At 53.7% G+C, this 27,339-nt stretch overlaps 1 protein-coding gene across 1 annotated transcript in view; it reads left to right on the top strand.

Annotated features, from left to right (window-relative positions):
• Positions 1-27,339, top strand: part of OTOF (otoferlin) — a 91,375-nt gene that overhangs the window by 19,751 nt on the left and 44,285 nt on the right. Inside the window, exons 3-5 of the mRNA XM_043917743.1 lie at positions 8,513-8,601; positions 15,069-15,168; positions 17,881-18,062. Of these exons, the coding sequence (XP_043773678.1) occupies positions 8,513-8,601; positions 15,069-15,168; positions 17,881-18,062 (371 nt within the window). The remainder of the gene's footprint in view (positions 1-8,512; positions 8,602-15,068; positions 15,169-17,880; positions 18,063-27,339) is intronic.

Genomic DNA, 27,339 nt, shown 5'->3' with positions numbered 1-27,339 from the left:
TTATGTCACAATTTTATCAGTCAAGGAGCAAGCAGCCATTGTCCCAGAGTAATGCCAGGGAGCGATAAGAACAGAACTTGGGAAGATTTCCTCCAACCTGCTCTCCCACGGCTGCTTCTGCTCCCCCCTCTCCTCCCCACAACTCATGTGTCAGCTCCACAGCCTTTGATCTCCCTGGGCTTCCCCCATCTGCTTGTCTGTCTGTCACTTCCTAGAATCCGTATTTCCCTCTTGCCTCTCTAGTTCCTACAGGGTTGACCTTGGGGTGAGAAGCAGCCATCCTAAGTCACCATCTAGGCATGAAGCAGAAGCTCCACTTGATCCCAGAAGAACTTACCCCATCTTTCCTGGGCCTTGCTGCTCACATCTGGCTCTGTTTGGGCTGGGCAAGGCCTTGTGGCAGCCTGCTCCCTTTGAGATTAGCGTTTAGCTAAGCAAACTCCAGGTGTGATTGGAGAGCTGCTGTCTCATCCTCACTCTGGGCCCATCCCACACGGTATAGCTGTGTCCGCAGGCCCAGAGCTGTCGGCACAGGGAACACGGACTCAACCTCCCCACCTGGGCTCAGGCCACCAAGGATCATCACAGCCCCCAAGCTGTACCCTCCCCAGTGAGAGTTCTGTCCTCGCCTTCTCTGCCTCCTGGCTGCGTGACTTCCAGCCTCACTTTCTAAGCCTCGGTGACCATATTTGTCAAATGGAGCTGATAATGAGTATGAAGTCTCTGTGTAAAGCCATGATCAAAATGAGGGATTATTCCCTGGTGGCTCAGATGGTAAAGAATCTGCTTGTAGTATGGGAGACCCAGGTTCAATCCCTGGGTCAGGAAGATCTGGAGAAGGGAATAGCAACCCACTCCAGTATTCTTGCCTGGAAAATCCCATGAACAGAGGAGCCTGGTGGGCTACTGTCCATGGGGGTCACAAAGAGTTGGACACAACTGAGCAACTAACACACACACACACAAGCCTGGTATCTTGGCCTCAGACAAGCCCCACCGTACAACCCCCCGTTCCTTCCCCTCATCCCCTCTTCAGGCAGAGCCCCAAGGTGGAGGGCCTGGTTGGGTTAGGATGCAGGCAGCCCGGCTCCATCTCTCAGCTCTGCCTCCCTGGGCCTCTGCCCCTCCGGTCAGCTGGGCAGAGCCTGCGACTCCCTCCTTCTCACCAAATCTCCCGGGGGACATGTCCACCCGGGCCTCCAGCCTGTGAACAGCAACCCGATGCCCCTTCTAAGGACACCATCACTATTTTCCATTAACTGCACCCTAGGACACCTGAGCCCTGGGTATACATGACATTCCAAGTTAATCACCATGTCCTTCCTCCTCCCAGTGCTGCCCAGCACGGGGCGGGGGAGGGGGGGGTCAGTCCTGCTGCCCTGAGCATGGGACCAAGTTCTGAGCACCTGGTGTGTGTGGGTCCAGGTAGAGATGCCCCCCAAAGAGAGAAGCAGATGCAAGAGCACATACAGATCCCTGCAGAAACCTGGGCACTGGGAGCCTCCAGGCCAGTGTGGAGACACCAGGAAGGGGTGGAAGCCAGGGAGTTATGAGTGAAAGCACGTGCCTGGATCAGATAGCAGCCTCGAGGTGGGGAGAAGCGGTTCTCACCTGGGGAAATTTACACCCACCCATGGGTCGACAGGGAAGTTGCCAGTTATCACAGTGGGGAACGCACTGGCACTTGGTGGAATGGGGCACGGATGCTAAGTGACCTGCAGGGCCCAGGGCCCGCCACACGACAGGGACTTGCCCATCACTTCCCTGGTGGGCAGCCCCGGGGGAGGATCACAGCAGCAGTTTCCCACAGCCGCACCACGCTGTGTCCTTAGCGAAGCCTCATCCATCCAGGCTCCACAGCAACCCACGGGTGAGGAAACTCAGGCTCAGAGAGTATGTCTCCTTCCCAAGGTGATAGCTGCAAGTGGCAAAGACAGGGTTCTAAATCCAGGCTTAGATGAGATTCTAAGCCCCCTTTGAATGCAGAGTAGAAAGCTGCTTGGCCCGCCCCCCATCGCCCCTGCAAGGTCTTGCTGGGGTCTCTCCACAGTCCTGCCTCCCTTTCTCCTTCTGAAAAGCAGTTCGCAGCCTGGCTACCACTGGTCAGCAGGACACACACAGAGCAGGGAGGCTACCCTCCCACCTCCTGATCAGGCAGAGCCCAGAGATCTCTCCAAATAGCCTGGACTGCACCCACACTTGGACCTGTCTCCCCATCCTGGAATGGACAAGTCCTAGACTCTCCTGGCTGATTCCTGAAAGAACTGGCCTGTCAGTGGTTCCAGAAAAAGCTTGAGAAAGGAAACCTCACTGCCCCTTGCAAAACCTCCAAAGGCCTCTTGGCTTCCCAGGAACTCCTTTTTCTCACTCTGATTGTACCCAGGGCCTTTGGGAACCAGCTCGGTGAGGTATAAATACATTGGCCTGGGAGTCATGAGCCCTGGATTTGATAAATTCTGAGATCTTGGGCTGGCCACTAAACCTCTCCAAGCCTCAGATTCCCCTTCAGAAAAATAGGAACAGACTCCTTGTTCTCCCTGCCTTCCAGAAATGTGGCATGGCTGAAAATGAAATGAAAGACGTGAAAACAGATGTCCCTCCCGCCTCTGCTCAGAAAAGGATGAGAGGGCCCACAGCAGGTGGGGCTGACAAGCCTGAATTGGGGGACTGGGGACTGACAGAAAGACAATGCGCTGTACAACAATGGTGGAAACAGAGCCTGGCCTTGGTGTCTCCTTTCCCAAAGGCTGGAACCTGAGATCCTACATTTAACTTACAACCATGGAGAAGCTAGAGAGAGAAGTATTACTCCCTGGTGGACCAGACACACCTGTCTGGCCCATTACTGGCCTGGCACAGGGCTCAGGGAAATGTTGCTGAGTCAAAGAATGAACAAAAGAATGAACCCAACTTGCGACTTGGGTCTTTAACTTTCCAAGTTAAAGAGAGAGAGAGACAGCCTTTGTGCCAGGCCAGCAGCCAGCGGAGGCCCCGGGGAGGAGGGTGGGAGGGGAAGGGGAATGGCCACCCCTAGCCTACTTCTAGCCATCTTGTTTTGGCCTTAACCATGTTCTCTGAGGACCAGACTCCCTAAGAGAGGCCAGAATAACAATAGTACTTGTAGGAATAAGAGCCGCTGTGATGTACTGAGCCAGGCTGAGAGCTCACTTGAGCCTTATATCTCACTGCAATGCACTGAGTGGGCATTTCCCTAGGCAATGAGTAGCACATGAGGATTTGAACTGAAGTCTAATTCCAGAGCCGATGGCCACTTGCAAAGTGGACAAGGCTCAGCCCTGCCCTCAAAGGGCTCAGTCCAGTGGGGAGATGGACCTAGAACAAAAAAGATACAGTATGAGCCTTCTGAGCCCAGAGGAGAGGTCATCAGCCTGGGGGCGGGGGGTGGAGGGTCAGATCTCATCTTCCCACTTTGCTTGTACCTGGAAGACGTGGACTGTGAGCAACGTGGGTCAGGAAAACACCTGTCTGGTCCATTACTGGCCTGGCACAGGGCTCAGGGAAATATTGCTGAGTCAAAGAATGAACAAAAGAATGAACCCAGCTTGAGACTTGGGTCTTTAACTTAGTTAAAGAGGTCTCTTTCCATTGCACCCTTCAGCTTTGCAACACATCCTAATATCTTCCCCCTAAAAAATCTAGAGGACTGTCCCTTTAAGGACACTACCTTGCTGATTTAGGATGGTTTCAAACTTATTTGATGAAGCCCAGGATAACCCAGGTCATTCTCCAGCCCACATCAGGGAAACCTTTCCGTGGAGTCCTAGATCACTGGGGCTGATAGGATGCAGAACTCCACCGCCCTGGCCGTCACCTGCCAGGTCATGGCCAAGCCTAGAGCAAGTGAACTGGGTCACAGTTCCACACTCCAGACAGAGGTCCTCTTTCCTCATGCGTGCATGCGTGCTAAGTCACTTCAATCGTGTCCAAATCTTTGTGACCCTAAGGACTGTAGCCCACCAGGCTCCTTGGTCCATGGAATTTTCCAGGCAAGAATACTGGAGTGGGTTGCCATGCCTTCCTCTGGGGGATCTTCCCGACCCAGGGATCAAACCTACATCTCTTTTGTCTCCTGCATTGTCAGGCAGGTTCTTTACCACTAGTGCTCTTTCCTCTTCCCCACCCATCCCTAATGCTTGCCACCTTACTTCTGTCAATGTTCCCATCACAGGCTGCAATTTCAGGTCTGTGTCTATCTTCAGAACTACTCAGGAGCTCCCAAGAGACACCCCTGCTTCCCCACACAGAGCCCAGCACAGAGGAGGTGTTTAGCAAACATAGAAGGTACTCAGCAAACATTGCCCCTGCGTGGGTCTTGCTGGCTCATGACAACTGGAGTGGCAGTGTTTGGCTCAGCGACTACCTGGAGAGTTTGGAGGCTGACATGAGGTGGGACCTTAGATGATGTGTGGGCTCCCTTGGCTGAGTCGCTAGGCCACTGATTTCAAGGCATCTCCAGAGTTAGAAGGTACAACCCTCTACGGCTGTGGCTGCAGGAAGAGAAGCATGTTGGTGCTACCTCAGGCTGGAGAGAGGCTCTGTCCCCAGCAGGCCCCTGCAGTCCCTGCAGTGTCCATCCCCAGGATGCCAGGCCTTATCCCGGCTCCTGGAAGGAGCAGCAACACAGTACAATTCACTATAATGAGGCGCCATGTTGATTAGGGTTCTGTGCCAATGCCTCACCAGCCTCACGGGAACCCCCAGAAGCAGTCCTGGGACGTCACCCTCACTCTCTGGAGGAAGGGGAGGAGATGTGGAGAGGGGAACTAGCCCGGCCATACCCTCAGGCCAGCAAGGACAGCCCTGCTATCGAGGCAGCCATGTGAGGCCTCTTTGTTGAGTGCCCTCCATGTGGCAGGCTGAGTGCAGAGACCCCAGGGAGCCCTGTGGCCTCTGCTCAGGCCCTGAACTGCTGAGCGGGACAGTCACGCTATCCCAGGAATTCTGGGGACAGTGGGAAGGGAGGGGGCTGGTGTGTGGAGAACAAGGCCCAGGCATGGAACCAGCTCTGCCACTGATGACAGACCTCCCTGACATGAGGCTGCCTCCTAGAGAGAGGCACAGATAGCATGGGGGAATGTCACAGTCAGCAGGGGCTGCGTAACAAACCACCCCAACGCTCTGTGACTCAAATCATCTACATTTTCACATTTCTCAGGCTTCTGTGGGATATCTGGGCTCAGTGGAGACTCCTTCTTGGAAATGCTAAACATGTTCTCTCAGCTGAAGAATTCCTGAAAGGGTGTCCGGGTGGGCCTCCTCTGGAGTCTCACCTCCCATCAGGGAGGCACCCCTCCGACCCTCACTGACTCCCCTCATCTTTGCTCAGCAAATGGGTCCATGATGGTGGCCTGCTTTTCCCTGTAGGCCCTGGTGACCCAGTAAACTGCACCCTGACCACGAGGCAAGCCAGTGTCTGGAATGGGCAAGTGGAAGCCACAAGCTGTGTCCCCCTCAGGTCCCCCATTTTTTAATGACTTGCTGTTTCCCAGTTCCTCTGTGTGTGTGTTGTGTGTGTGTTGTGTATGCTTAGTTGCTCAGTTGAGTCCAACTCTTTGGACCCAATGGACTGCAGCCGTTGAGGTTCCTCTGTTCATGGAATTCTCTAGGCAAAAATCCTGGAGCTGGTAGCCATTCCCGTCTCTTTGTATTTACCGTGTCAATCTTCAACACCCCCTTCCACAGTTCCTTTTTCTCCCACCCCTTCCCTCCATCAGGTGCCAAAATCCAACACACAGACCCTCAGGTGGCTCAAACACCCATTCCCCTTTGTTCTAAGAAAACCAAAACCTTGGTGCCCCCCAACCCAGGCCCTCTCTTCCCTGCACCGTGGCTAATGATTAAGCCTTTGCCTTGCTGGGTTATTTCTCTGCAGCCCAATAACAGCAACTTCATGAAGAAAACCACACCCTTGACTGAGTCGGAAGCCTCCAGATGCAGGAGCAAAGCAGATTAATGGGCCTGCGGGCGGCCAGGTTGCCTCCCAGCCTCCCCTTCCCACTCCTCTTCCTTCTGGGTACAAGACCCCCAAAGTCCTCCCCACACCCCTCTCAGAGCCCTCTCCCTCCCCATCCCCTGTCCCCTCCTTTCTCTGCTTCTTCCTCCCTCATCTGCCCGCTCCAACTGACCATGGGGGTGTCAGGGGGTCTCTCCGGGCCTTGGCCAGCCCCGGAGAGAGGGGACATGAAAGCTGTGACAGGCCCTGCCCACACTGGGCGGTGACCTGCCAGGCTGGCCCGGTCCCCCCCACCAGCCCCTGAATCCCCAGTAGAGAATGAAGAGCAGCTCTGAAGCGGCACTCTTGTGGGGTGGGCCCTCAGGAGCCTCCCCCAGCGCTTGCTGGGCCACTAACAATGGCGTCCTGTTACTTCTCTGAGCCCTCGTTCCTCTGGCTATAGAATGGAGAAGGCGTGACCAACCTCTTGGGTGGTTGTGATGACTCATGAATTCATGCATCTAAAGCATTCAGACCCACATAATGAAAAGTTCTCTACAAATTATTAGTATTCTATTGTTATTCTTTTTTACTAGCCTTTTGTGCATTCTGAATTTCGTGGGTTATAAAAATGAAATTTAAGTCGCTGCTTTCCACCTGCTCTTGTCAAATCCCCCTTGATACCATCCTTCAGCGACACCTTGAACAGACCTCAGAGCTTTCTGGTCATTTTGATATTCAAATCCAGTCCAGAAGCGTTTACTACTCCATCCTGGCTCCCTGGTTTCGTCTGGTCTTCTTTCTCTCAGGCTTACAGCTCAAGACATGGAGTGGGCCAGGCACGCCTGCTCTGGCCTCCACCTCCTCCTCCCACTCCAGAGGGGGGCAGGGGAGTGTGACCTGATCTGATTCTTGGTCTCTGCTGTGAACGTGGCCCCCCCGGGTGGTGTGGCAACTTCTCTGCATGCCGCGTGCTCAGTCGCTTCAGTCGCGTCCGACTCTGTGCAACCCCATGGACTGTAGCCCGCCAGGCTCCTCTGTCCACAGGAGTCTCCAGGCAAGAATACTGGAGGGGGTTGTCATGCCCTCCTCCAGGGGATCTTCCCAACCCAGGGATCGAACCAGCATCTCCAGTGTCTCCTGGATTGCAGGCGGATTCTTTATTGTTGAGCCACAGGGAAAGTCTGGCAGCTTCTCTAGTGAGCTCCAATCAGCTCTGGAAGCCTCTGGACACGTGGTGGGCCTGCTGTCTTACGGGACACCAGGTGGACAGGTTCTAGGGGTAGATTTCCAACCTAGGACACCTGGCTCCACCCCACCCCCAGCTCCTGCCCCAGCCTCCTGGGAGTCGAGGACCCCTCCCTCAAGCAGGCCTCCATGGGTGGAGGGTCCACAGGCCAACTTGACCCTGACTTCTCTTCGCAGCACCCACTTGACCCACAGAGCATAAGCCACATAGTCAACACACCCAGCAGTGGCATACCAGGCTCCTGCATGGCCACTGTCCTTGCCCCCAGGTGCTGCACGGGTCTCCTGAGAAGCTAAGGAGACAGGCCAGTCAGTCCGCTGTCGGGGGCAGAGGTCACTGGGAGCTCGGTGCCAGGCTCCCCTTCCGGCGCTACCTCCCTCTCCGAGTTGTTCTCCCAGGGAAATGCCACAAACCACTGTGCCTGGGGTGAGACACTCCAGCTTTCCCTTCCCCCATCTTCCTTTACATGCCAAGAGGAGGAAAACTGGAGTGATGGCTGGGGTAGCCCACCTTTGAAGCAGCCCTAGGGAGGTGCCTGGTTCTGCCTATTAGTAGCTCTCTTTAGTGAGTGGAGTACTTTGTAACTTTTGGCCTCTGTTTTGGGCTCTCCTTGCCATTTCTAGGGCATCAGGGGAAAAAAAATCCCACTGAACTTCCTGTTCATCATTGTGATTCAATAATTAAGACACAAGTGGTGAGGGCAAATTTAGAAATGATGAGTGGAGACCAGCTGTCCCCTCTTTGTGGGCCTGATCCTAATCACACCAACTGTGCTGAAATCTGTCCCTGAAGTTAACATTCCGGGGGTGGGGTGGGGGGTGGGGGGTAGGGGGCATGACCTGAATGCGGGAGCCTGGGACCTCCCATAAGGCAGGATCAGAACCACCTTGACAGGAGAGAGCCAATGGCTTACAACTTCCCTTGCACACAGCAGGAACCAAACTCACAGCCCACAGTGCTGGAGCCTGCCCGCCCTAGTTGCCTCACCCATGTACAAACTCACTGGGAGGCAACTGGGAGACAGTGGAAGGAGCTCCAGCCTGAGGCAGAAGCTCTGGTTGGCTCTAGGTTCTCTCCCTGACCACAGGACCTTGGGAAGATTGGTGGACTTTATGAGCACCATCTTTGACAAAGGACTGGACAGTAGTACCCACGCTGCAAGGTGGTGCTGGAATTAAAGGAGATTCCAGGTGTGAGCTTGGTCCCTGTGAAACTGATGCGAGGGGCCATCTTATCAGGGGCCCCCTCCCACTCCCCTCACCCCTCCCTGTCATTTCCACCCAAGGCCACAGCTGTCCTTCTCTCCCCAGACCTTCCGGTGGCCAGTGGCCAGCAGCATCGACAGCAATGAGATGCTCGAGATTCAGATCTTCAACTACAGCAAAGTCTTCAGCAACAAGTGAGTGTGGGGCGGGATGAGAGAGGCGGAGCCCTGAGGTGTGGGACCAGGGGAGAGGGGCCTTCCCTTCTCCTTGGGCTGCCCTCTCCTTTGAGTTTAAAGGGGGACCCGCATCCTGGCCTGGATCAGCCTTCAAACACCCCCCTCTCTGTTCCCTCATGTTGTCTTCAGAGTCCCCTAGCCCTCTCACAGCTTCCTGTCCCCTTCCTCAAATCTTCCTCCTTCTGCCATTCTGGGCAACAGTTACCTGCCAGAGAAGGTAATGATATCCTCCAACAGACCATCTACCTGTAGCCCTGTGAGTGAACTTGTCACACCTGCAGAGAACTAGAAGCTCAATGACAATTTGATTCAATGGTTTAGTAGTCAGGCAAGCCTGCTCTCAGATCCCAGCTCAGTTATCTGCTGTGTGACCCTGGGCTGGTTGCATAACCTCTCTGAGTTCAATGTATGCATGTGTAAAGAGGCTAAGTACTTACTTCAAAGGGAAGCTGTGAGAATCAAGTGAGATAGATGTTCATTCATTCATCCAATCCCTATGTTTACTAAGTGCCTACTGTGTGTCAGGCACAAACTAAGTGCTGAGCGTGGCAGGTTCTTTACCACTACCACCGCTCAGGAAGCTTAAGAATACTGAAATACTGGAATGAGTTGTCATGCTCTCCTCCAGGGGATCTTCCTGACCCAGGGATCAAACCCACGTCTCATGTCTCCTGCATTGGCTAAATTTAGTACATGTTAGTTCCTGTCTTGGATTCAAAAGCCAAGTGCTCTTATACAAGCTAGAGAGAGTCATGGTTGAACCACACAACATGTCCGAAAAGGTAAGGGAGGATTAGTCACTGAGAGCTCACTATGACTAAACAGTGAGAGAAAACTACAGATGAAAGGAAAGCTGACCTAATCCTAGGTCGTATTAATAGAAGTAGAGCCATCAGAGCAGGAGAGATGAGGGGCAAGGGTTCCACTATTCCTCATGCTGATTGCAGAGGACGTGAATAAGCCCTGCCTTGTGGTTTCCCGGGGGAAAGGCCTTTAAATCTTGCCTCGTGACAAGGGGCTGAGAGCCTGGAGAAGAAAATCACAGAAGACAGGTTCATCCATCCATCCTTTGTCCATCTTTTCAGTCACTTATCTAACATTCACTGAGAAACACTCTGTACCAGCCAGACACTGTACTAGTCATTGGAGGTGCTAAGATGAGGGGTTAAGAAGCATGCCTGCCCCCCAGGAAGGTTTTCTGCCATGTGAAAGAGGAAAGATGTGTGCTTAGAAGCAGGACGAGGACCAGGCTGCACTGCCAGATGACAGATCTGAGAGCTCTCTAACCATTGAGCTGTCTCGGGAAGAGGGCTATCAGAGAGTGGACCATGATGCTGTAGAAGGAGTTTCTGAGCCAAGAAGGGCGGAACCGCATGAATCCAAGGATTCTGTGGTTTTTATCAGAAGCCCGAGAGATCTCAGCTGAGTACCTGAAGTGGGCATTCCACGATGGCTGGCTCAGGGCATCCCGTCATTCAGGCAGCTGCCTCTGATACCCACAAGAAAGTTCATGAGACACCCTACCAGGGCCCCTAAAGTAAAGCAGGATATTCTTCCTGGAATGAGAGACTGGGTGACCTGTGAGGACAGGAGAAACAGGAACATACACAATAAGGTGGATATGGGGGAGGAAGCAGAAGTCTAGGACCGGTAGGGGCTCTGGGCCCCCCAGCAGACCCACAGTAGATGGCAGAGCACTGGGGAGCTTTAGAGCTCAGTCAGAGCAACCCTCACTGTGCAGATGGGGAAACTGAGCCTTGGAGAGGAGACCAAGGCCACAGGGATAGACAGCAGTGGAGGAGGGGCTAGGATGCAGGTCTTCCTCCTCCTCTCCTGATCCTCAGACTCCCAGAAACCGGGCTATGTGAGCAGTGATGGTGGAAGCCAAGGACGCGGAAGAGACTGCTAAATCATCTAAACAAAAGCTTCTAGATCAATCCCTGGAATGCTGGAAGCCCTTGAAAACATGAAAACTCCTGCTATAAACAAATCAGAAGTTTTTGGTAGGTTGTTTAGAAAATTGACTACCCTAATAAAGAATATGCTAGAATGCAAGGCTTCGATGAGTTGTTCTAAAAAGCCAGCAAGAGGGGAGACAGCAGGGGGAGTGCCTACTCTGATTCTCCTTTCTCTCTCCCTGTCTTCCTTGCCCCCACCTAAGAAAAGGCAGGACAAGGGGAGGCCTGGTAGAAGTCTTGCCATTCCTTTGAAAGCCTGGAGAAGGTCCAGGGAGCTGCTGGCAGCAGAGCTGGCGTGGGGAGGAATGGTGGTCTTGTGGACAACATAGAACCCACCCTGAGACAGGCCAGCTCTGGGAGTCAGAGAGGAAGGGCGGGTACTTGGAGTCAAGTGGGACTCAGTCTCCCACCCTGGAGTCTGGGCTCTATTTCCTGAGCCAAAGAAAAGGCCCCTCTGGTGTGTGCCCTCTGTCCCCACTGTGGTCCAGCTCTGTCACCAGGCTCCCTCTGATGAGGGAGCCAAGCCTCTGGGGAGCCTCTGGGCACAGCAACCAGCAAAGCCACACCCATAGCTTGGGACAGTGGCCCACACCCAGCAGACCCTCATTACTCTGTGGAATGATTGAATGAATGAATGAATGAATGTCCCCTTTGGTCAGAAGGAGATAGCATATAGAGTGGGAGCATCTAGGAGCCCAAACCCAAGCGGTCTTTCTTCTCTGAAGAACTCAGGGTGCTCCAGGAACCCAGTCACCTGACTGGTGCATTTGGGGAAACTGAGGTAAAGGAGGCTGGTGTGAGATTTAGAACCTGGGGGTCTGATCCCACCACTCATCACAAAGAAGGGGACTTGGTCTAGAAGCAGAGGGCAGTTTAGGAGCTGGCCCCTCACCTAGCGGTTGTAAAGGCTGTGGAGAAGAGGAGACATGGATTGAAGAAAGAAAGTGTCCTTGTCAGGGGCCAGGAGATCCCGGGTCTGCTCCGTCCACCTTGAATGAGGTCCTGTTTTGAGAGCCTTGGGCTTCCCTATGAGGACTCAGTGAGTGTTGGATCCGGGAGATCTTGTATGACCCCCTCTGCCTGTCCAGGGCCCTGTGAGAGGGGGGTGGCCTGACCCAGGCACCAGTCTTCTGGGACTCCTGAATAATTCAGGAGCCAGGAGAGCAGTGGCGGCCCGGCCAGGCCTCGGACACTTGACACCAGCTCCCAGGGGAAAGCAATGAATTATTGACAGGTCCTGGAGCCTGGTTGCAGCTCTATTGTGGTCAGTCTGCGGGCCCGACTGTGTAAAGGCCCCCTCCCTGCTGGCTAAGTACCCGGGGATCCTGCCTCCACTCAGCCTGCCCAACTGCGGGCCCTGTTGATAGGGTGGGTGGGAGGGGTACTCTCTTTGTAATGGATAACCCAGATGAGTTGCATAAGGGAGGCTGTCAAAAGATGGATGATTCCAGCTCCTTCACCAACAGCTCAGGGATAATTGAGGCCCAGAGACTGTCCTTGCCCAGGGTTACACAGCAGAGTCAAGGCAGAACCTAGTCTTCAACCCAGACCTCCTGACCCAGGGTTGGCACTCCTTCCCGAAGAATGAATGGCCTCATGCCTGGACCTTCCAGGGAAAGGTCCCAGCTGTCCAGGGACATGGGAGCCCACCTGGGCCTCCTCCTAGGCAACTCCTCCATGCGGACCTACCCAGAGGAGGAGAAGCAATAGGCAGACTCTGCTGAGCTTCCAGCCAGTCCAGACAGAGGGCAGCAGGGGTCAGGGTTGGATGTGGTCTCTGGAGTCACCAGACAGACCAGACCCAAGGCTTCTTTCCTACACCAGCTCCTTCCCCAGAGAACGTCTATGGAAGGGGTTGAGGGCAGTGTTCTGCTAGAAGCAGCATGGAGGGCATGTGTATTGAAACTGTGTTTTCATAGCAAGCACCCTGGTTTTGCTTAAACTGTATGTTCCAGACGTGTGAAAGGAGGAAAGTTTTATAAAAATGTTTTTCTTTATTCTTTACATAAAACTAAGATCACATCAACTGTCCATTTCAAAGAATGCTATTGCAGGATAAACTCTCCTCTTATGTCCCTTGCAAGACTAAACTCCGAAACCTTGGTTAAGCTGGAAGGCCAGAGCCTTTTCTGAGCACTGGTGGGGTAGTAGCCCCATCCTGCCCCCTGGGGGTGTCTTGTCACACTGCAGCAGCTCTACGGTTCTCTGGGCTTCTTCTAGGGAAAAGTTGTACCTGCACACCCAGCATTCAGCAGGTGCTCAACTGGCCCTAGTAGGGCCAAAAGGGCCTGAAGTTCCAGTCGGCAGCGGTAGAACAGGGATTCTCAAAGTGAACTCCCCAAACTCCATCATCAGCATCACCTGGACACGGGTCAGAAATAGCCATTCTGCTAAGTCAGAGCCCCTGGGGTGAGACCTCCCAAGAGCTGATGGTACATGTCTCTCCTGACTCTGTGTTCAGTGAACTTCACATGGGAAGATTGAAATTGACCTTGGTAGGGGTATTTACACCAAGGAAATGGGCAAAAGCTGCAAGTCAGGACTGCGTTTCCCCTCCCCCAGCCAGTTGTTAAACAGTGGCCAGCAAAACCACGGGCGGGTGGGTCCCAGTTGTCTGAATTTTAACAAGCCCTCCTGATGATTCTGTTCATGCTAAAGTTTCAGTCAGTTCGGTCACTCAGTCATGTCCGATTCTTTGCAACCCCACTGTTTTAGACCCTGAAGAGATGAGGCTACAAAAGCCCAGTATACATGTTCATGCCTAGAGTCTACTCTTAGAAGGGCTACACAGAACAGAAGCTAAGCCCACCTAAAGTTGAGACTCAGGGGCAGCGACGCCTTGTCTCCTGAACCCAGCCTGGCACTTCGGTCTGCACTGCCCAAGCTGGGGAGAGGCCAGGATGCCGTGGGGGAGGTAGCTGCCAAGGGGCTGGTCTGAGAAGAGCCTAGAAGCCTCGGTGAGCTCTAGAGTGGAGGAATAGTGTGAACAGTTTCACCCTGAGGGAGGGTGGGGCGAGCTGGCAGATGGAGCTCTGAACTTCAGAGGAAAGCATGCATTCTGACTGACCCTGCCACTTCCTCCCCTCACACAGACAGGAGGCTTTTTTAAATAGTGTCTGCCCTCCAGAGCCCATCAGGAGGATACAAACATCAAACACATTAAAGTCAGAATCCACCTGATACTTCATCTCACCCCGAGTGGCCATTGAATTAACTGCATCCCTTCCTGCTTTCTCAGCCTCACTTTCCTCCCCTATAAGCTGAGGGCAGCACTGCAGGACCCCAAGAGCCTGTCCTGTCTCACACCCTGTGGATGCCCACCCCCCACCCCGAGCTTTTATCCCTTCAGTCAGAAGTGGTGTGTATGTTTTCATCTACCCCACATGGAATCACCATGTGAGAACATCTCTCTGAGTACCCTCTTCTCCCAGAGCAATAACCTTCAAATTGTGGGGCAAAGTGTGGGACAACTCAACTCATTCAGCATTTATGGGGCCCTCACTGTTGTTCATTAATTCTAGCCAGTAGATTTTGAGATTTCCTGTGAGCCAGAAATATCAGCTAGAGGCTGAAATAGGAAACAGCCACTTCCTTGGAAAGGCTCACAGACTAATGTCAGCCCCTGGACAATGACCAGACAGCTTCCTGGACTGCTGACTCTGTTCTAGGTGTGCTGATAAGAACTTGGTACAGAGCATTTCTGTTGGTCCTCTAAGCAGTAAAGTAGAGGTTTTAGCTCATCTTAGGAGAAATCTGAGACTGAGCAAGCCCAAGGTAGCAGGTAACTCTCTAGTAATTGTCCAAGCTGGGCTTCCGATCCTCTCTCGCTGACTCCAGAACTGTGCCCTTTACATCACTGCCCTGCATCATCCCTCTAGATACCTAGGGGGATGGGGAGCCCACAGTCAGATGGGTCCTTGCCCCAAGGAGCTTGCAGAATGCAGGTGTGTGTGGGCATCACTACTGATTCAACAGAGGACGAATGAGCCAGGGGTGCCGGTGAGGAGCAGAGATCTTGGTCGTGATTAGGGAGATGGAAGGGGGTGGAGCCTCCAGTCCTTCCCCACAGCCTCCATGCTGGGCATCTGGAAGCCACTCTGCGGGGGCTGAGCTGAACCCCAAGACAGCACAAACCTGAGGAACACAAGCCCCACCAGGGTACCGTGATCCCAGTCTGTGACCATCCCCCCGGGTGCTCACTGCCCTCAAGCTCTCCCAGGGAAATGGCTCTCATACATACAAATAGACAGAGTTGTTGTGGGTCACAGACCTCCTGGACATGCCGTTCTGGCCAGCCCCAGCTCCTGGGCCACCTTCTCCAAACCCAGCTTGGAGCCCAAGCCAGCCTTCTTCTTCTCCAGCTCACTGGTCTCTTTCACAGCCAGTCACAGCCTCTTGGAATGTCAGCCTTGCTCTCTGACCTCTCCATGTGAAACCATGAAGACCATGCCCCTCTGCTGTTCACAGGCTGATCGGGACCTTCCGCATGGTGCTGCAGAAGGTGGTGGAGGAGAACCACGTGGAGGTGACCGACACGCTGATGGACGACAACAATGCGATCATCAAGGTGGGGGTGCCCAGAGAGTCCCTGGAGATGCCCATTATTGGGTCACCTGGGGGCCTGTTCACTCCTGCCCCCGCCTGCACATAGCATGTTCTAGGCTGGGTCTCCTCGTGGGTAGAAAGGTGCGGTGGGAGGAGACAGGTCAGACTGTTGTTTGGAGGGCCGTGGGGGAGCCCTTGAGGGTGGCAGACGCTGAAGCCCTTTCTGCAGTGAGAGTATAAGAGATGGCGACTAGGGGACTCCCTCCCTTCTCCATCAGGGTCCTTCCATCTGGACCCAAGTCAGGGATCACTAAAGAGGTGTCCTCGTCAGCTGAAAGCCAGCCTGAGCCCTGCTGGCCTCTACAGGGCATGACCTTCATGCCTGCGGCATCTAAGACTAGCCATTCTATGAGGGCAGGGACCTCTTTCTACTCTATCTGTCACAACCCATCCCTGGACTTCCAACAAACACGCATGCACCAATGATGCATGGCCTGTAGGGACTTAATACACATCCAAACAAAGGAAGGAAATAAACCATTCGAGATGCCCAGTCCCCAGGCTCTGCTCTGATGCATCTGTCCCCTTGAGCTCATTCATGCCCACCCCTAGGCAGTTGAGGTGAGGAACACAGCTCCTGGATATAGACCTTTGCTAGGCCACTCAGGAACTGTGTGACTTGGGCCGGTTACATATCATCTGCAAAGTGAGCAAAATGATAGTATCGACTTCACAGGACTTTTCTGAGGATTAAATGGAAATGCACAGAAGGGGCTTGGTACAGTTAAGTGCTCAATAAATATTGGATTGGTCAAAAAGTTTGTTCAGATTTTTCCATAACATTTTTGACAAACTTTTTGGCAAACCCAGTATATAAAATAAGATCAGTAGCTATTATTTCCTGACCTCAGTTTATCCAGATGTAAAATGGGGCTGCACCAACCCTGGTCCCACGTATGACCCTACGTAGTGGTCAGCAGAGTAACCTCAGAAGCAGGACTGCAGCCACAGGGAGCCAGAATGGAAGGAACCCTCTTGAACCCCAAGGGTGGGGCAGAAATTCCCACAGTGCTTTGGTGGCTCGAGACACTTCCCTGCTGAGAACAAGGGGCTTCTCAGCTTGGCCCCAAAGAGGTCGTTCTCTCCACATGTAGGCACAGGCAGGGGTGGGGGGACCTCTTGAAATCAGGTGGGTTGGGGTCTCAGCAACCACAGCAAAGGGAGAGAGGGTGAAAAACAAGCTCCAGACACTGGTGGTGTGGAGGACTTGGAGAGGAACATGGATGTCCCGAGGAAGAGAATAGAATGTGAGAAGTAAAACATGAGGGAAAACTAGGGAAATGGGCAGGAACAGACAGACAGCACAGCCTGAGCCTTGTATTTCTAGAATCAGATGTGGGAATTCAGCTGAGGAAAGGACTAACAAATTATCTAACTCACCCACCACCTACCTCTGCCACCCATTCTATGGATGGGAACTCTGAAGTCCCAGATGAAGAATTGATTTAGCCAAGGTCAAACAGCTGGTCAACAGCAAAATCAACTCTAGGACCCTGGACCTCTGATTTCAAGGCCACCAGTTTTCCCACCATAACAGGTTTGGTCTCAGCAAATGGACCACATTTGTTCAGTGGAAAAGATGTGGGGCTTGAAGTCAGCCAGGTTGGGCTCACATCCCAGCTCCAGCTCTTGCTAGCTGTGTGACTTGAGCAAGTAACTTAACCTCTCTGATGTGTTAGGTAGGGTAGGTTGAAGTGTTGGGAAGATCAAATGAGTTTACATCAAGCATCTTACCATGATGATTAGCGCAGTGAGGATTCATAAAGTGTGTGTACCTTTCCCTTCCCAGGGGAAATGGAAGGCTGGCATCCAGAGGCCCACTCACAGAGTGAAGGCTGCCTGTGGGGGTCCCCGGAGCAAGCCAACCCTGACTTGGAGAGAGGGCAAGCATGTCTAGAAGATGTCCTAGCACCCGCGTGGGTTGAGGAAGGGATTAGAATGAGTCCTCCCTGTGCATTGGGGAAAAACCAGAGCTGAGAGGAGGGCAGTGGCCCAAGGATACAGAGCAAGAAGCCTAATCAGGATTCTCAAGTGCACCGCATGTGTCCAGGTTTGGGGCTCCACACTCCCCTAGAGAAAAGTCCAGGGTGACCTGATGGCACCTCCTCTCCAGAATAGGAGGGTAGGTGTCAGACGGGCAGGAGGAACTGCTGAGACCCCGCCTTTGGAGGGTGCCCAGGGTCTGGGCTGCTCTGCTGGAGGATTCATGTCATGAGATCCCAACGAACATCAGGAATGAGGGGACATCAGCTGACTTCAGGCAGACCACCCCTTGTCATTCTGAGGACGAGGGGTTGACCTGTGCCCTGGGGACACTGGAGGATGCCCTTGATTCTGTGCACAGTGGGCTCAGAGAGCCCACCCCCAGCCCAGGCCCAGCTGTCCAGGTGGGTCCCCCAACCCCATCTTGGGCGCCAGGGGGTTAAGAGAGCCACGTGCAACAGGATCTGGAGCCAGAGCCCATTCTGTTGACTGAGTCTGCACATGTCAGTCTTTCTGAGCCTCTGTTTGCTCATCTGCAAAATGGGAATGTAGTGGGAGAACCGTCCCCAGCTCGCCCTCCTTCAGTGAGTTAAGGGTGTGGAAAGACCTTGTAAAATCATGGAGCAGCAGAGGACACGGGATTACAATTGTTCCTGCCATCCCAGCTGCTCAGCACCCCTCTCTCTTCCAGACCAGCCTGTGCGTGGAGGTCCGGTATCAGGCCACGGACGGCACTGTGGGCTCCTGGGATGATGGGGACTTCCTGGGGGAGGAGTCCCTTCATGAGGAAGAGAAGGACAGCCAGGAGACAGATGGGCTGCTACCTGGCTCCCGCCCCAGCTCCCGGCCACCAGGCGAGAAGAGCTTCCGGAGGTAACAGGCTGGGCCCTCTCTCCCCAAAGAAACAGGGAGTATGCCTGGGGCCTGGCTGGGCTCGGAGCACAGAGCTGAGCTGCTGGAGAGTCAGTACAAGAGGAGAGAAGGGGTTTCTGCAGCCTCCCCACACCCCCGACTCCAGAAGTCACCAGGGAGGCAGCAGAGTGTCTGGACTCAGGCCCGGGGCCAGGCCTCCCCCTACGCTGAGGGAGGCGACGTTCCGGGAGGGCGGGTCTAACATGAGTAGAAGAGGCTAGACCTCTGGCCTCCTCAAAGAAAGGGAAAAGTGGACAGGAGGAGGCCCTGATCTCTCTGGCCCAAGACCCAGCAGCGCCAGACTAGCCCCAGGCAGCCTGGCTCAGTGAAGATACAAGGGAAGGGCGGGTGTCCCTCCCTGCCGGGGTGAAGCCAGCAGTCCTGGTCGGGACCTGGCCTCTCTTCCATTGAGAGGATGGCATCCGGCACCCTTGGTGTCCAGGAGTCACATCTGCAAAGTCCAGCCACACACAGAGGACAGGATGCTGGGTCCAAATGCACTATGTTTCCAAAAAGGGAAATGCAATTGTACTACTCTTAGGGCCCAGAGAGGCAGACTCTAGGCTGGTAAAACACTCTCCGCAGGTCACTGGAAATAGTGTGTGAAACACAGGTAAGTCAGTGGTGCCTCAGAAGGATGGGGATGGGTTTGGAGAGAGGGGTTGTTCCTCTCCCACTGGAAACATCTCCCTCCCATTTCCTTCCACCCTGTCCTTTCCAAGTGAAATTTAGTCAGTGCTTGTCCTGAAAAAGACACAGATTCTAAATTAGGGTAATTGAATTTTATATTTTAGTTGTATGATTACATTTTCCTTTTTTGCCCTTGGACCACACACCCCCACCTGCACACACACAGACAGACAGACACACACACATATAAGCTTAAGACCCTGGGAGCCAAGTGAGGAGTAACAGCAATAAGATCAAAGGAACCATGCCTGCGGCAAATGTCACTGGACCTTCGCATGGGGTGGGCGGTATCACCCAGGCCAGTTTGCAGCCGGTCCTCCTTAGACTCCAGGCTGGGTGGCATGGAGAGGACATACAATCTGGCCTCAGGAGACACAGGCCTGAGTCCCAGCTCTGCCATTTACCAGCCTTCTACCCATCACTGGGCTCATCACTGCTACCTCTACAAGGGGGCCCAGGCCAGTAGGAACCCCCACACTATTGCTGGGAGAGTCGAGGGATTGATGGGGACTCAGGCTTTAACCAGGGTGCCAAGTGCTACCCCTCATGAGGGCTGGTGACAAACAGGTTGTTGGCTGGACAGTGGAGAGGGTTAGGAATTGGGCTGGAAATGGTGAAAAGAGGAGAAGGGACCCAGTGGGGAGCGAGCATGGGGACAAGGACACTAGGGTGCCATCAGGTCCCCATCTTCTGTCCTCTTAGAGAAAAGAGCTTGTCTGAGACTACCGGTGGGCTTTAAGAAAACTTTAAGAAAGGGCTATCTGGGGACAGACTGGAAGCCTCTCAAGGGCCATCAACTTCAGGGAAAGGAACGCTGGCTCTGAATCAGGGGAGATGAGCCCCAGTGAGTCGCGTCCTGCTGCCACTAACTGACTGAGTGACTTTGGGAAAATCACTAGCCTTCTGGGTCAATAACAACAGTGGGTTGAGCATCCTGGCTCCCTGCCCCCAGCTCCGACATCCAGAGGGAGGCAGAGGTTCTCTGGGTCCTGTGGGGCGCACACATGGGGAGCCATCCTCCAGAGTTCTGGGCAACCAAGAGCGCAGCAGGGTTGCTGCAGCTGAGGCAATGTTGAATGGCCCACGAGTAGGCCAGGGTGCTGCTGGAAGGAGCAGTGAGATGATGCAGGCAAGCCTGAGGGGCTTTGGTCCTAGACCTGCAGATGGTCCTGGGCCCCAGGAATTCGGAGACAGAGAGAGTGTCCCATCTTTCCTCATGCCTTGGCCTGGCTTTCCCACCTCTTCTGACCCTCACGCAGCCTCTCCCAGGGTAGCGGCAGGAAGCAGGAGTGGGAGGAGGCGTTTACCCCGGGGACTGGGAATGGGAAGGGGATGACAACTGCAGACAGAGCTCCTGGTCTTCCCGAGGCCACCGGCCTGCACTGGAGGCGCTGGGTGAGTGTGAGCGTGGATTTCCAGCCGCGTGGGGGCTGCCAGCACAGACCCTGAGAATGCTCAGGGGTGGTGTCACTGCCACGCTGGCTATGCAGCCGGCAGATCGAGGCGGGGCAGAGGGGTGAGGAGAAGGTAGCGCTGGTATAGGGAACCTGGCCTTTGCTGTAGTTTCCTGTAGCTGCCTACAGGGGCCACTGGGGTCTTGGTCAAGAAGTGTGGGGTTCTGAGCAGAACCTGAATTTGGTCTCGCAACCCTCAATGTGTCTCACCCTGCTCACATAGGTGCCAGCCAGCCAGGCCTGTCAGCTGTGGAGTCTGGGAGGAAGCCACTGGCTTCGGGGCCAGAGAGGCCCCCTGAGAGAATGTGGCCAACAAAGGGACGGGAGAAGGAAAGGATGCATGTGTCTCAGCTCTGACCCCAAGCCCGCCTTCGCCTGCATCTGCCCTCCAGCCTCCAGCCCCCAGCCCCTCCTGGGAAGGCCCATCCTTTTGTAGGTCAAAGTGCCCAAACTACAGGGTGCCCCTCTGTTGTTTTCCCAACGACTCATTGCTTGCACGCAGCAATGTCTCTCCTGGTAGTCTGGACTCACAAGGGTCTGGTGTGGGAATCCACTCCTCCCTGTTGGTTGTGGCTGGGTGGGGTGCAGGCTGGAGAAGCCAGGGTGGGGGGCTGTGGAGTGAGTGCCAGGAAACAGCCTCAAGCCCAGGACTGGTGGAAAGAGATCCATTCCTTGGAGGGCAGAGGCGATGATGTGGGGGTCTCCTCTAAGGGCCTGGCTCCCCCTGCTGGGCTCCTGCCATCTCCTCTCACCCTCCCGCCTGGAAGGGACCTTTGCAGACACTACTCTACACTGCCAAGGCCTTAGGGATCTTCCTGAAAGTTCCTCCCATTGGACCTCAGGGAAGGTTTGCTGGCAGCTCTGCCCCCCAGCTCCCAACCTCCCACCACTCGCACCCCTTGTCTCCCATTAACCCTCTCCTCCTATGGTCCCTCAATCCCAGGCCCTGGCCAGTCACATGCCCTCTGAGTCACTCTGTCTGCTTGTCTAGTCCCTGTTGGCCGACAGTGCTGGCCTGTGGCCGGTGCTCAGCCAGTGTCCCCTTTCTTCCTCCTCCCTTCCCACAGTCTCCATGTCACCCCACCACAACTTGTTCTACCCCGAGCAGCATCTGACTTTTTGGCCCAAGATCCTTCTCAGATATTGTCACCCCATCCCACTCCAAGGGCCCCGCCAACAAAGTTGCCCACAGCCCTAGCTTCACCACCGCCTGGGCCCCGGGCCAGGGTCTCACCCACTTGCAGGGCTCCCTCGCTTCCCTTGCCGTCAGTGCTGCAGAGAGATGGAATGAATTACTAACTCCAAGGGCACTTTGTTCTCAGAAGCAAAAAGTCGGGCTTCTGGGCCCCTGTCTGTCAGTGTATACCTGCCCCAGTGTCTGAGGAGAGAGGAGACTTCAGCCCTGAACACACACATGTGCACACTCACTCAAGTGCCTGAGTGTTTTCACATGCTTACCTGCATGTACGTTCTATCTCTGGGTGATACCAAGGCGCTGCACACACCACCGGGCTCTGGTAAGGATCCCCTGTTAGAAAGGACAAAGAAGGGAACCCAGCTTTAATCTCGAAGCTGCACCACAGAGGCGTATTCCAAGACTCTCTCCTCCTCATTTTGTCCACCTGCCTGGCCCTACTGCCCTCCTCCTGCCCACCGCCCTTCCTGGTGTCCCCGGAGATGTAGGGGTTCCTCCTGGGCTCCTCTCTGCTGGGTCTCATCCTAGGGGAGGGGAGAGAGGGGGTCACTTTCCTTGTTCTCCTTCTGGGTCATTCTTCTATGACAGTGGAGACCCATGGAGACCTCCCTCCTATGTCTGGGGCCAGGGGGCAGCGGGCATGTGTGCATGGCTGGGGGCTCTGACAGAAATGCACACGAGGCATGTGCCCCAGGGTGTGCATAGACATGTGGCAGGGGGGCTGTCAGCAAACTCAGCCTCACCCCAAGAGTGCAGAGTTCCCAAGGTCCCTCCCCTCACCTCCCTCCACCAGGCTGAGCTCCAGAGCTACAGCCGCTCCCAGGCAGCCCAGAGGAGCTAGGGTCAAGGCCAAGGTGAGATCTGTGGTGAAGCAGTGCTCAGGAGACTCCTCCGAAACTCAGCCGCTTCACCTGAGGTGGGGGTCCTGTTCACCCCAGAGGCCGCCATATTGATTCCCTACCCCCACCCCGTGGTTGCTTCTAAGCGTGCACACAGAGCGCTGGGGGCGGGAGCCTGAGGAAGAGGTGAATGAAACTGAGACAGAGAGAGAGAGAGAGAGAGAGAGAGCTTGTGTGTGTGTGTGTGTGTGTGTGTGTGTTGACTGAGGAACAAAACTTACCTGGCCAGACTGGAACACTACAAAAACAGTGTGGATTCTAGGAGGAAAGTCAGGCCTGTCCAGGGATTCCGGAAGAGGTCCCCTAGCAACAAGGATGACCATGAGGTCAAACCCCTCATCCCCACCCTTCTGGGCTGCGTGATTGAGGGCAGGCCACGCAGGGCTGTACAGTTACTAATATTAATGCTAGCTGTAGTCACTAAAGTGGTTGTAGTAAAATCAGAAGAGTATTATTTTTCGCAGAAAGAGGGGCTTTTCCCTTCTCCATTTCTACACTGAGAATGTGGGCCTGTGCAGGCCCCTTTGCCAGCCCAGAGGCCTGGAGTGTATGAGGAGGGGTAGGGCAGGAATGTGCCAGCATCAGGGAAGCAGTGAGAGAACATTCCAGAAGGGCTTTCTGGAAGCCTCCCTAAGGAGGAGGAGGAGCCCTGCTCTGAACCCTGGAGCCACAGCTGGCTTATTGCTGCAGACCCAGGATGTCCTGGGCCCCCCTTTCTTCTCTGAGTTCCTCAGAGCCTAGGAGCCCCTTACTCCATTGGAGGGGATCAAGCCTGATGAACAGAGCCCAGAGGCCCGTGCCTGGGGCATGGCCTGACTCCTCTAATCTTGTGTTCCCTGTGGCACCTGCGACCCACATCCTGAAATCACCAGACCCCGACCTGGGGCAGGGGGAGATTGCGGGCACCCTGAAGCCTCCTCTGTCACCAAGGCTCCAGGTTCTCCTGGGTTTGGAGGCCCACTCCTGAGAGCTCCTCTCCCAGAATCAGGACTACAGCCCCCCACCCCCAGGCAGAGCCCAGGGACCTGGGACCCCTGCCCAGCAGGCTCAGGCTTGCTGACATGAGACGCTATGGGGTGCAGGGTCTCTGGGACAAGGAGGCCCCCCGGGATCATGGGGGTCAGCAGGGTCAGGGACTAAGTCTGCAAGTGCCTCTGGTTCACACCCTCTCACACACGTCCCCTTGTCTCCTCATTTCTTCCTCCTACTCAGCAAAGGCAGAGAGAAGACCAAGGGAGGCAGAGATGGTGAGCACAAGTAGGTGTCCCAGGCCAGGGTGGAGCCGTGGGGCTCGCGAGAGGGAAGGGTCCCCGGCACAGGGTGCAGGTGGCGGGGGGCCCAGCTCTGAGTGGAGGCAGCACCGAGCGAAGGCAGGATGAGGGAGGTCCCTCCATCTGGCCACAGGGGCGAGGAACACGGAGGTGTCAGGGTGGGGGCGGGCCTTCTGGTTTCCACTCCCTCCTCCCTCCTTTCAGTGTCTCGATTCCTCCTCCACTTCCCTGCCCAGTCCCCCATCCCTGTGGGCAGGCTCTCTTGTGAGGGAGGGAGTGAGGACAGCCCAGGAAGCCAAGTGCCGCCTCCTCCTAGTACCAGGGCAGGGCCAGGCAGACGGACATGTGGCACTGGAGGCCCAAGGAGGACAAAGTCTGGGTGCTGAGTGGCCGCAGGGGGAGGCTAGAACATGAAGCCCAGAAAGTGAAGGAGGAACAACCACTCTCTGGTGGTCTTCACTGTCTCTACTCCCCAGAGGGGAACAAGGAGGTGCCTCCAGATGGGGAGGGGCCACCACAAGGTATTGGGAAGTCTCAAGGCTTGATGGAGGGGGAGTGACAGGTGGGTCCCCCAGGCTCCCCCAGAGCTCGTGTCACCTCAAGGACCTTCTGGCATCACAGGGAATTCACAAGGGGAGTGACAGTCAGGGTTGAGCACACTGCAGGGGGCCTCTGCTCCAACACTCATTCTTGCAAATGACAGATCTGAGCCCCAGAAGAGGAGCAGAGCTGAGCCTAAATAAAAGCCAGGGCATTTAACTCCTGACCCAGAGTTCACAGTAGGCCCAGGAAGTTTAGAGCCCTTGATTATACTCTCAGTTCTCCAAACACACCAACAAAAGCCAAAAAGCCATGAGCGTGGTCTTTGTTTTCCAGATAGGGAAACTGAGCCCCAGAGATGTTAAGAGATTTACTCAGAACAGTGGTCCAAAATAAGTTAAAAATCAGTCGACCTGAGGTTAGCATGGTGACAGCAGAATTGTGTGTACAGGGGTCTGGAGTGATAAGCACTGATGCGGGCTTGGTGTACTGTTTGCATTAAGATCCCAGGGACTCGCAGCCTCGTTTAACGAAAGCATGAATTCCAACTCCCACTTGTTAAACATGAGCAAAAAAACATGATGACAAGGCAGCAGCACTGAGAGGGGAAACTCAGGCCAAGACCTGAAGGGTCAGAGAGTTTGCCAGGTTACAAACAAGGGAAGAAGCCGCAGGCTGAGTGTGTATCAGGCTTGGAGAGGGAGCCAGGGAACCAGATCTTGGGGGCTGTGGGAGATGATGGCAGATGCTGAGCTTGGAGTCCCACCTGGGGACAGGGCTTGGGGTCAGGTTTCTGCATGGACAATTGGACATAAAAGGTTTATGAGACACAAACAAGCTGCCGGTCCCCCAGCCTCTCTGTCTGAGATCAGCGATGCTCTAAGACCCTTCTTGATTTCCAGCTCTGCAGTCTGTCCTGGGCTGGACCCCAAGGGATTCAGACTGATCTGGCCCCTTTGGCCACAACTGGACGAAGGGGTGCCTCAGTGAGAGCATGCGGTAGGCCCACAGTAAATGCTAGCTCCCTAGCATGACCCATCCTAATGTTCTGCCATTTCCAATTCACATAACTGGCATTTATTATTCTTATCTTAATGTGTAGAGCCTTAGGGATTTCTAAAAAGAGATTAAATAAGTCAAAATTCTTTAGCTTGAAGAAGAAAAGCTGTGGGAACTGTTTTAAATCTCTGAAAGGTTATTGTGTGGCAAAACTTGTTAGTTTCTGTCTCTACTGAGGAGAAATAAAAGGAAATCTCTATTTCCCCAAATCCTGTGTCTCTTAGGTAAAGTTAGTCACTCAGTCATGTCCAACTCTTTGTGACCCTATGGACTTAGCCCATCAGGCTCCTCTCTGTCCAGGGGATCCTCCAGGCAAGAATACTGGAGTGGGTCACCATTCCCTTCTCCAGGGGATCTTCCTAACCCAGGGATCAAACCTGGGTCTCTGGCATTATAGGCAGATTCTTTACCTTCTGAGCCACCAGGGAAGCCATCTCTTAGGTAAGAATTTGTTTCTCCCAATTACCTGAGGCCTGAGCTAATGAGCTCAGCTCTGAGAGTTGGTGATGGACAGGGAGGCCTGGCATGCTGCAGACCATGGGGTCGAAAAGAGTTGGACATGACTGAGTAACTGAACTGAGCTGAACTGAGCTAATGAGCCCTGACAGTTCCCACTGCAGGTGGTTGGAGGGCAGAAGTCCTGGAGAAGCCATGGCCTAGTGTTGGTTCAATTCCAGTCCCACCCCTCCAAGTCACAACCTGTAGGATAACACAGACACCTGACTGAGTGGGACCCAGCTCACACAGTCTAATTTGGTGAATGTCTCCAAGTCATTACTGAAGAGTTCCAGGCTCTCCCCAAGGAACTTTACCCAACCACAAAGACATTCTTCTAATTCTGAGCCAAGGAACAAGCAAAGAAATCATTAGGTCCATAAATGAAAAAAAAAAAGAGTTTAAAATGAGTGAACTAACTTTAAAGACTTCTCTCTAGAGAGAACTAGCAGTCTAAATTGCGGGTGCGTATCTCTATGACTGCCATGAATCCAGTGATGGGAAAGCTCAGATGTGACCACAAACCCTCAGAGGTTCCTGAGAAGCCCACCTCCCTGGCTTCATGCTTTTCCTGTTTTCATGCAGCTACGAATAAGGAGCCACTTGGTTGCAAGGTGGTTTTACACCAAGTTGATTATTGGCTTGTTGTATTTGTCTGTTTCTGACTATACTATATCTTTAGCAATTGGAGAACCTTCTAGACAAAATGCAGAATTTAGAACAAACAAACATCAGTAAACCAGTAGATCAGTAACCTAACCAACAATTTACCTTTTTTGAAATCCAAATCTTTAACACAAAGTGGGTAATCTTTAAAATTCCCTGATTAAGTTAACATGTATTTTAAAAATAACCATTACCCTTTGCCAAGAGAAACAGGCATGTTGTTTTCTGGGAACTGATAAGCAGAAAAAGCTTTTTCTTTTTTTCTTTTTTCAAAGTTTTTTTTAAAAAAAATTACTTTTTTGGCTGTGCTGGGTCTTCATTACTGTGAGGACTTTTCTCTAGCTGTGGCAAATGGGGGCTACTCTCTAGTTGTGATGCATGGGCTACTCATTGCAGGGGCTTCTCTTGTTGCAGAGCATGTGCCCTAGGGCACACAGGTTTCAGTAGTTTCAGCACATGGGCTCAGTAGTTTCAGTTCCTGGGCTCTAGAGCACAGGCTCAATAGTTGAGGCACACCAGCTTAGTTGCTCTGCAGCATGTGGGATCTTCCTGGAACCAGGGATCAAACCCGTGTATCCTGCATTGGCAGATGGATTCTTTACCACTGAGACACCAGGGAAGCCCAAAAGCTTTTTCTATAGTGAATTATGATGTGTCATCAATCAGAAAATTACAAAGGGTAGTGATAGCCAATGACAGCATGCTCTACTGCCCACAGTTCACAGGAATGAAAAGCAGGTCTAAGAGAAACAAATAGGTCCAGAGCCTACAGTAAGAATCTGGGAATTACACTTATCCTACACATTATGCATTTTTTTAAAGAATGTCTCCATTTTGAGATACTCCCAGACACACAGGAGCCCCATTAATGAGCTTACCCACTTGAGATAGTTAAAATTATGCAAGGTCTAGGAAAAGGAGTTTCTTCGTTGAATTGCTTCAGGGTCTAGTAGACAACAGTCAGGCTTC

Source organism: Cervus elaphus, chromosome 11 (genome assembly GCF_910594005.1).
Source record: "Cervus elaphus chromosome 11, mCerEla1.1, whole genome shotgun sequence".
NCBI classification, from domain to species: domain Eukaryota; kingdom Metazoa; phylum Chordata; class Mammalia; order Artiodactyla; family Cervidae; genus Cervus; species Cervus elaphus.
Note: the sequence above shows the minus strand (reverse complement) of the source record. Positions and strands in the feature narration are given on the sequence as shown.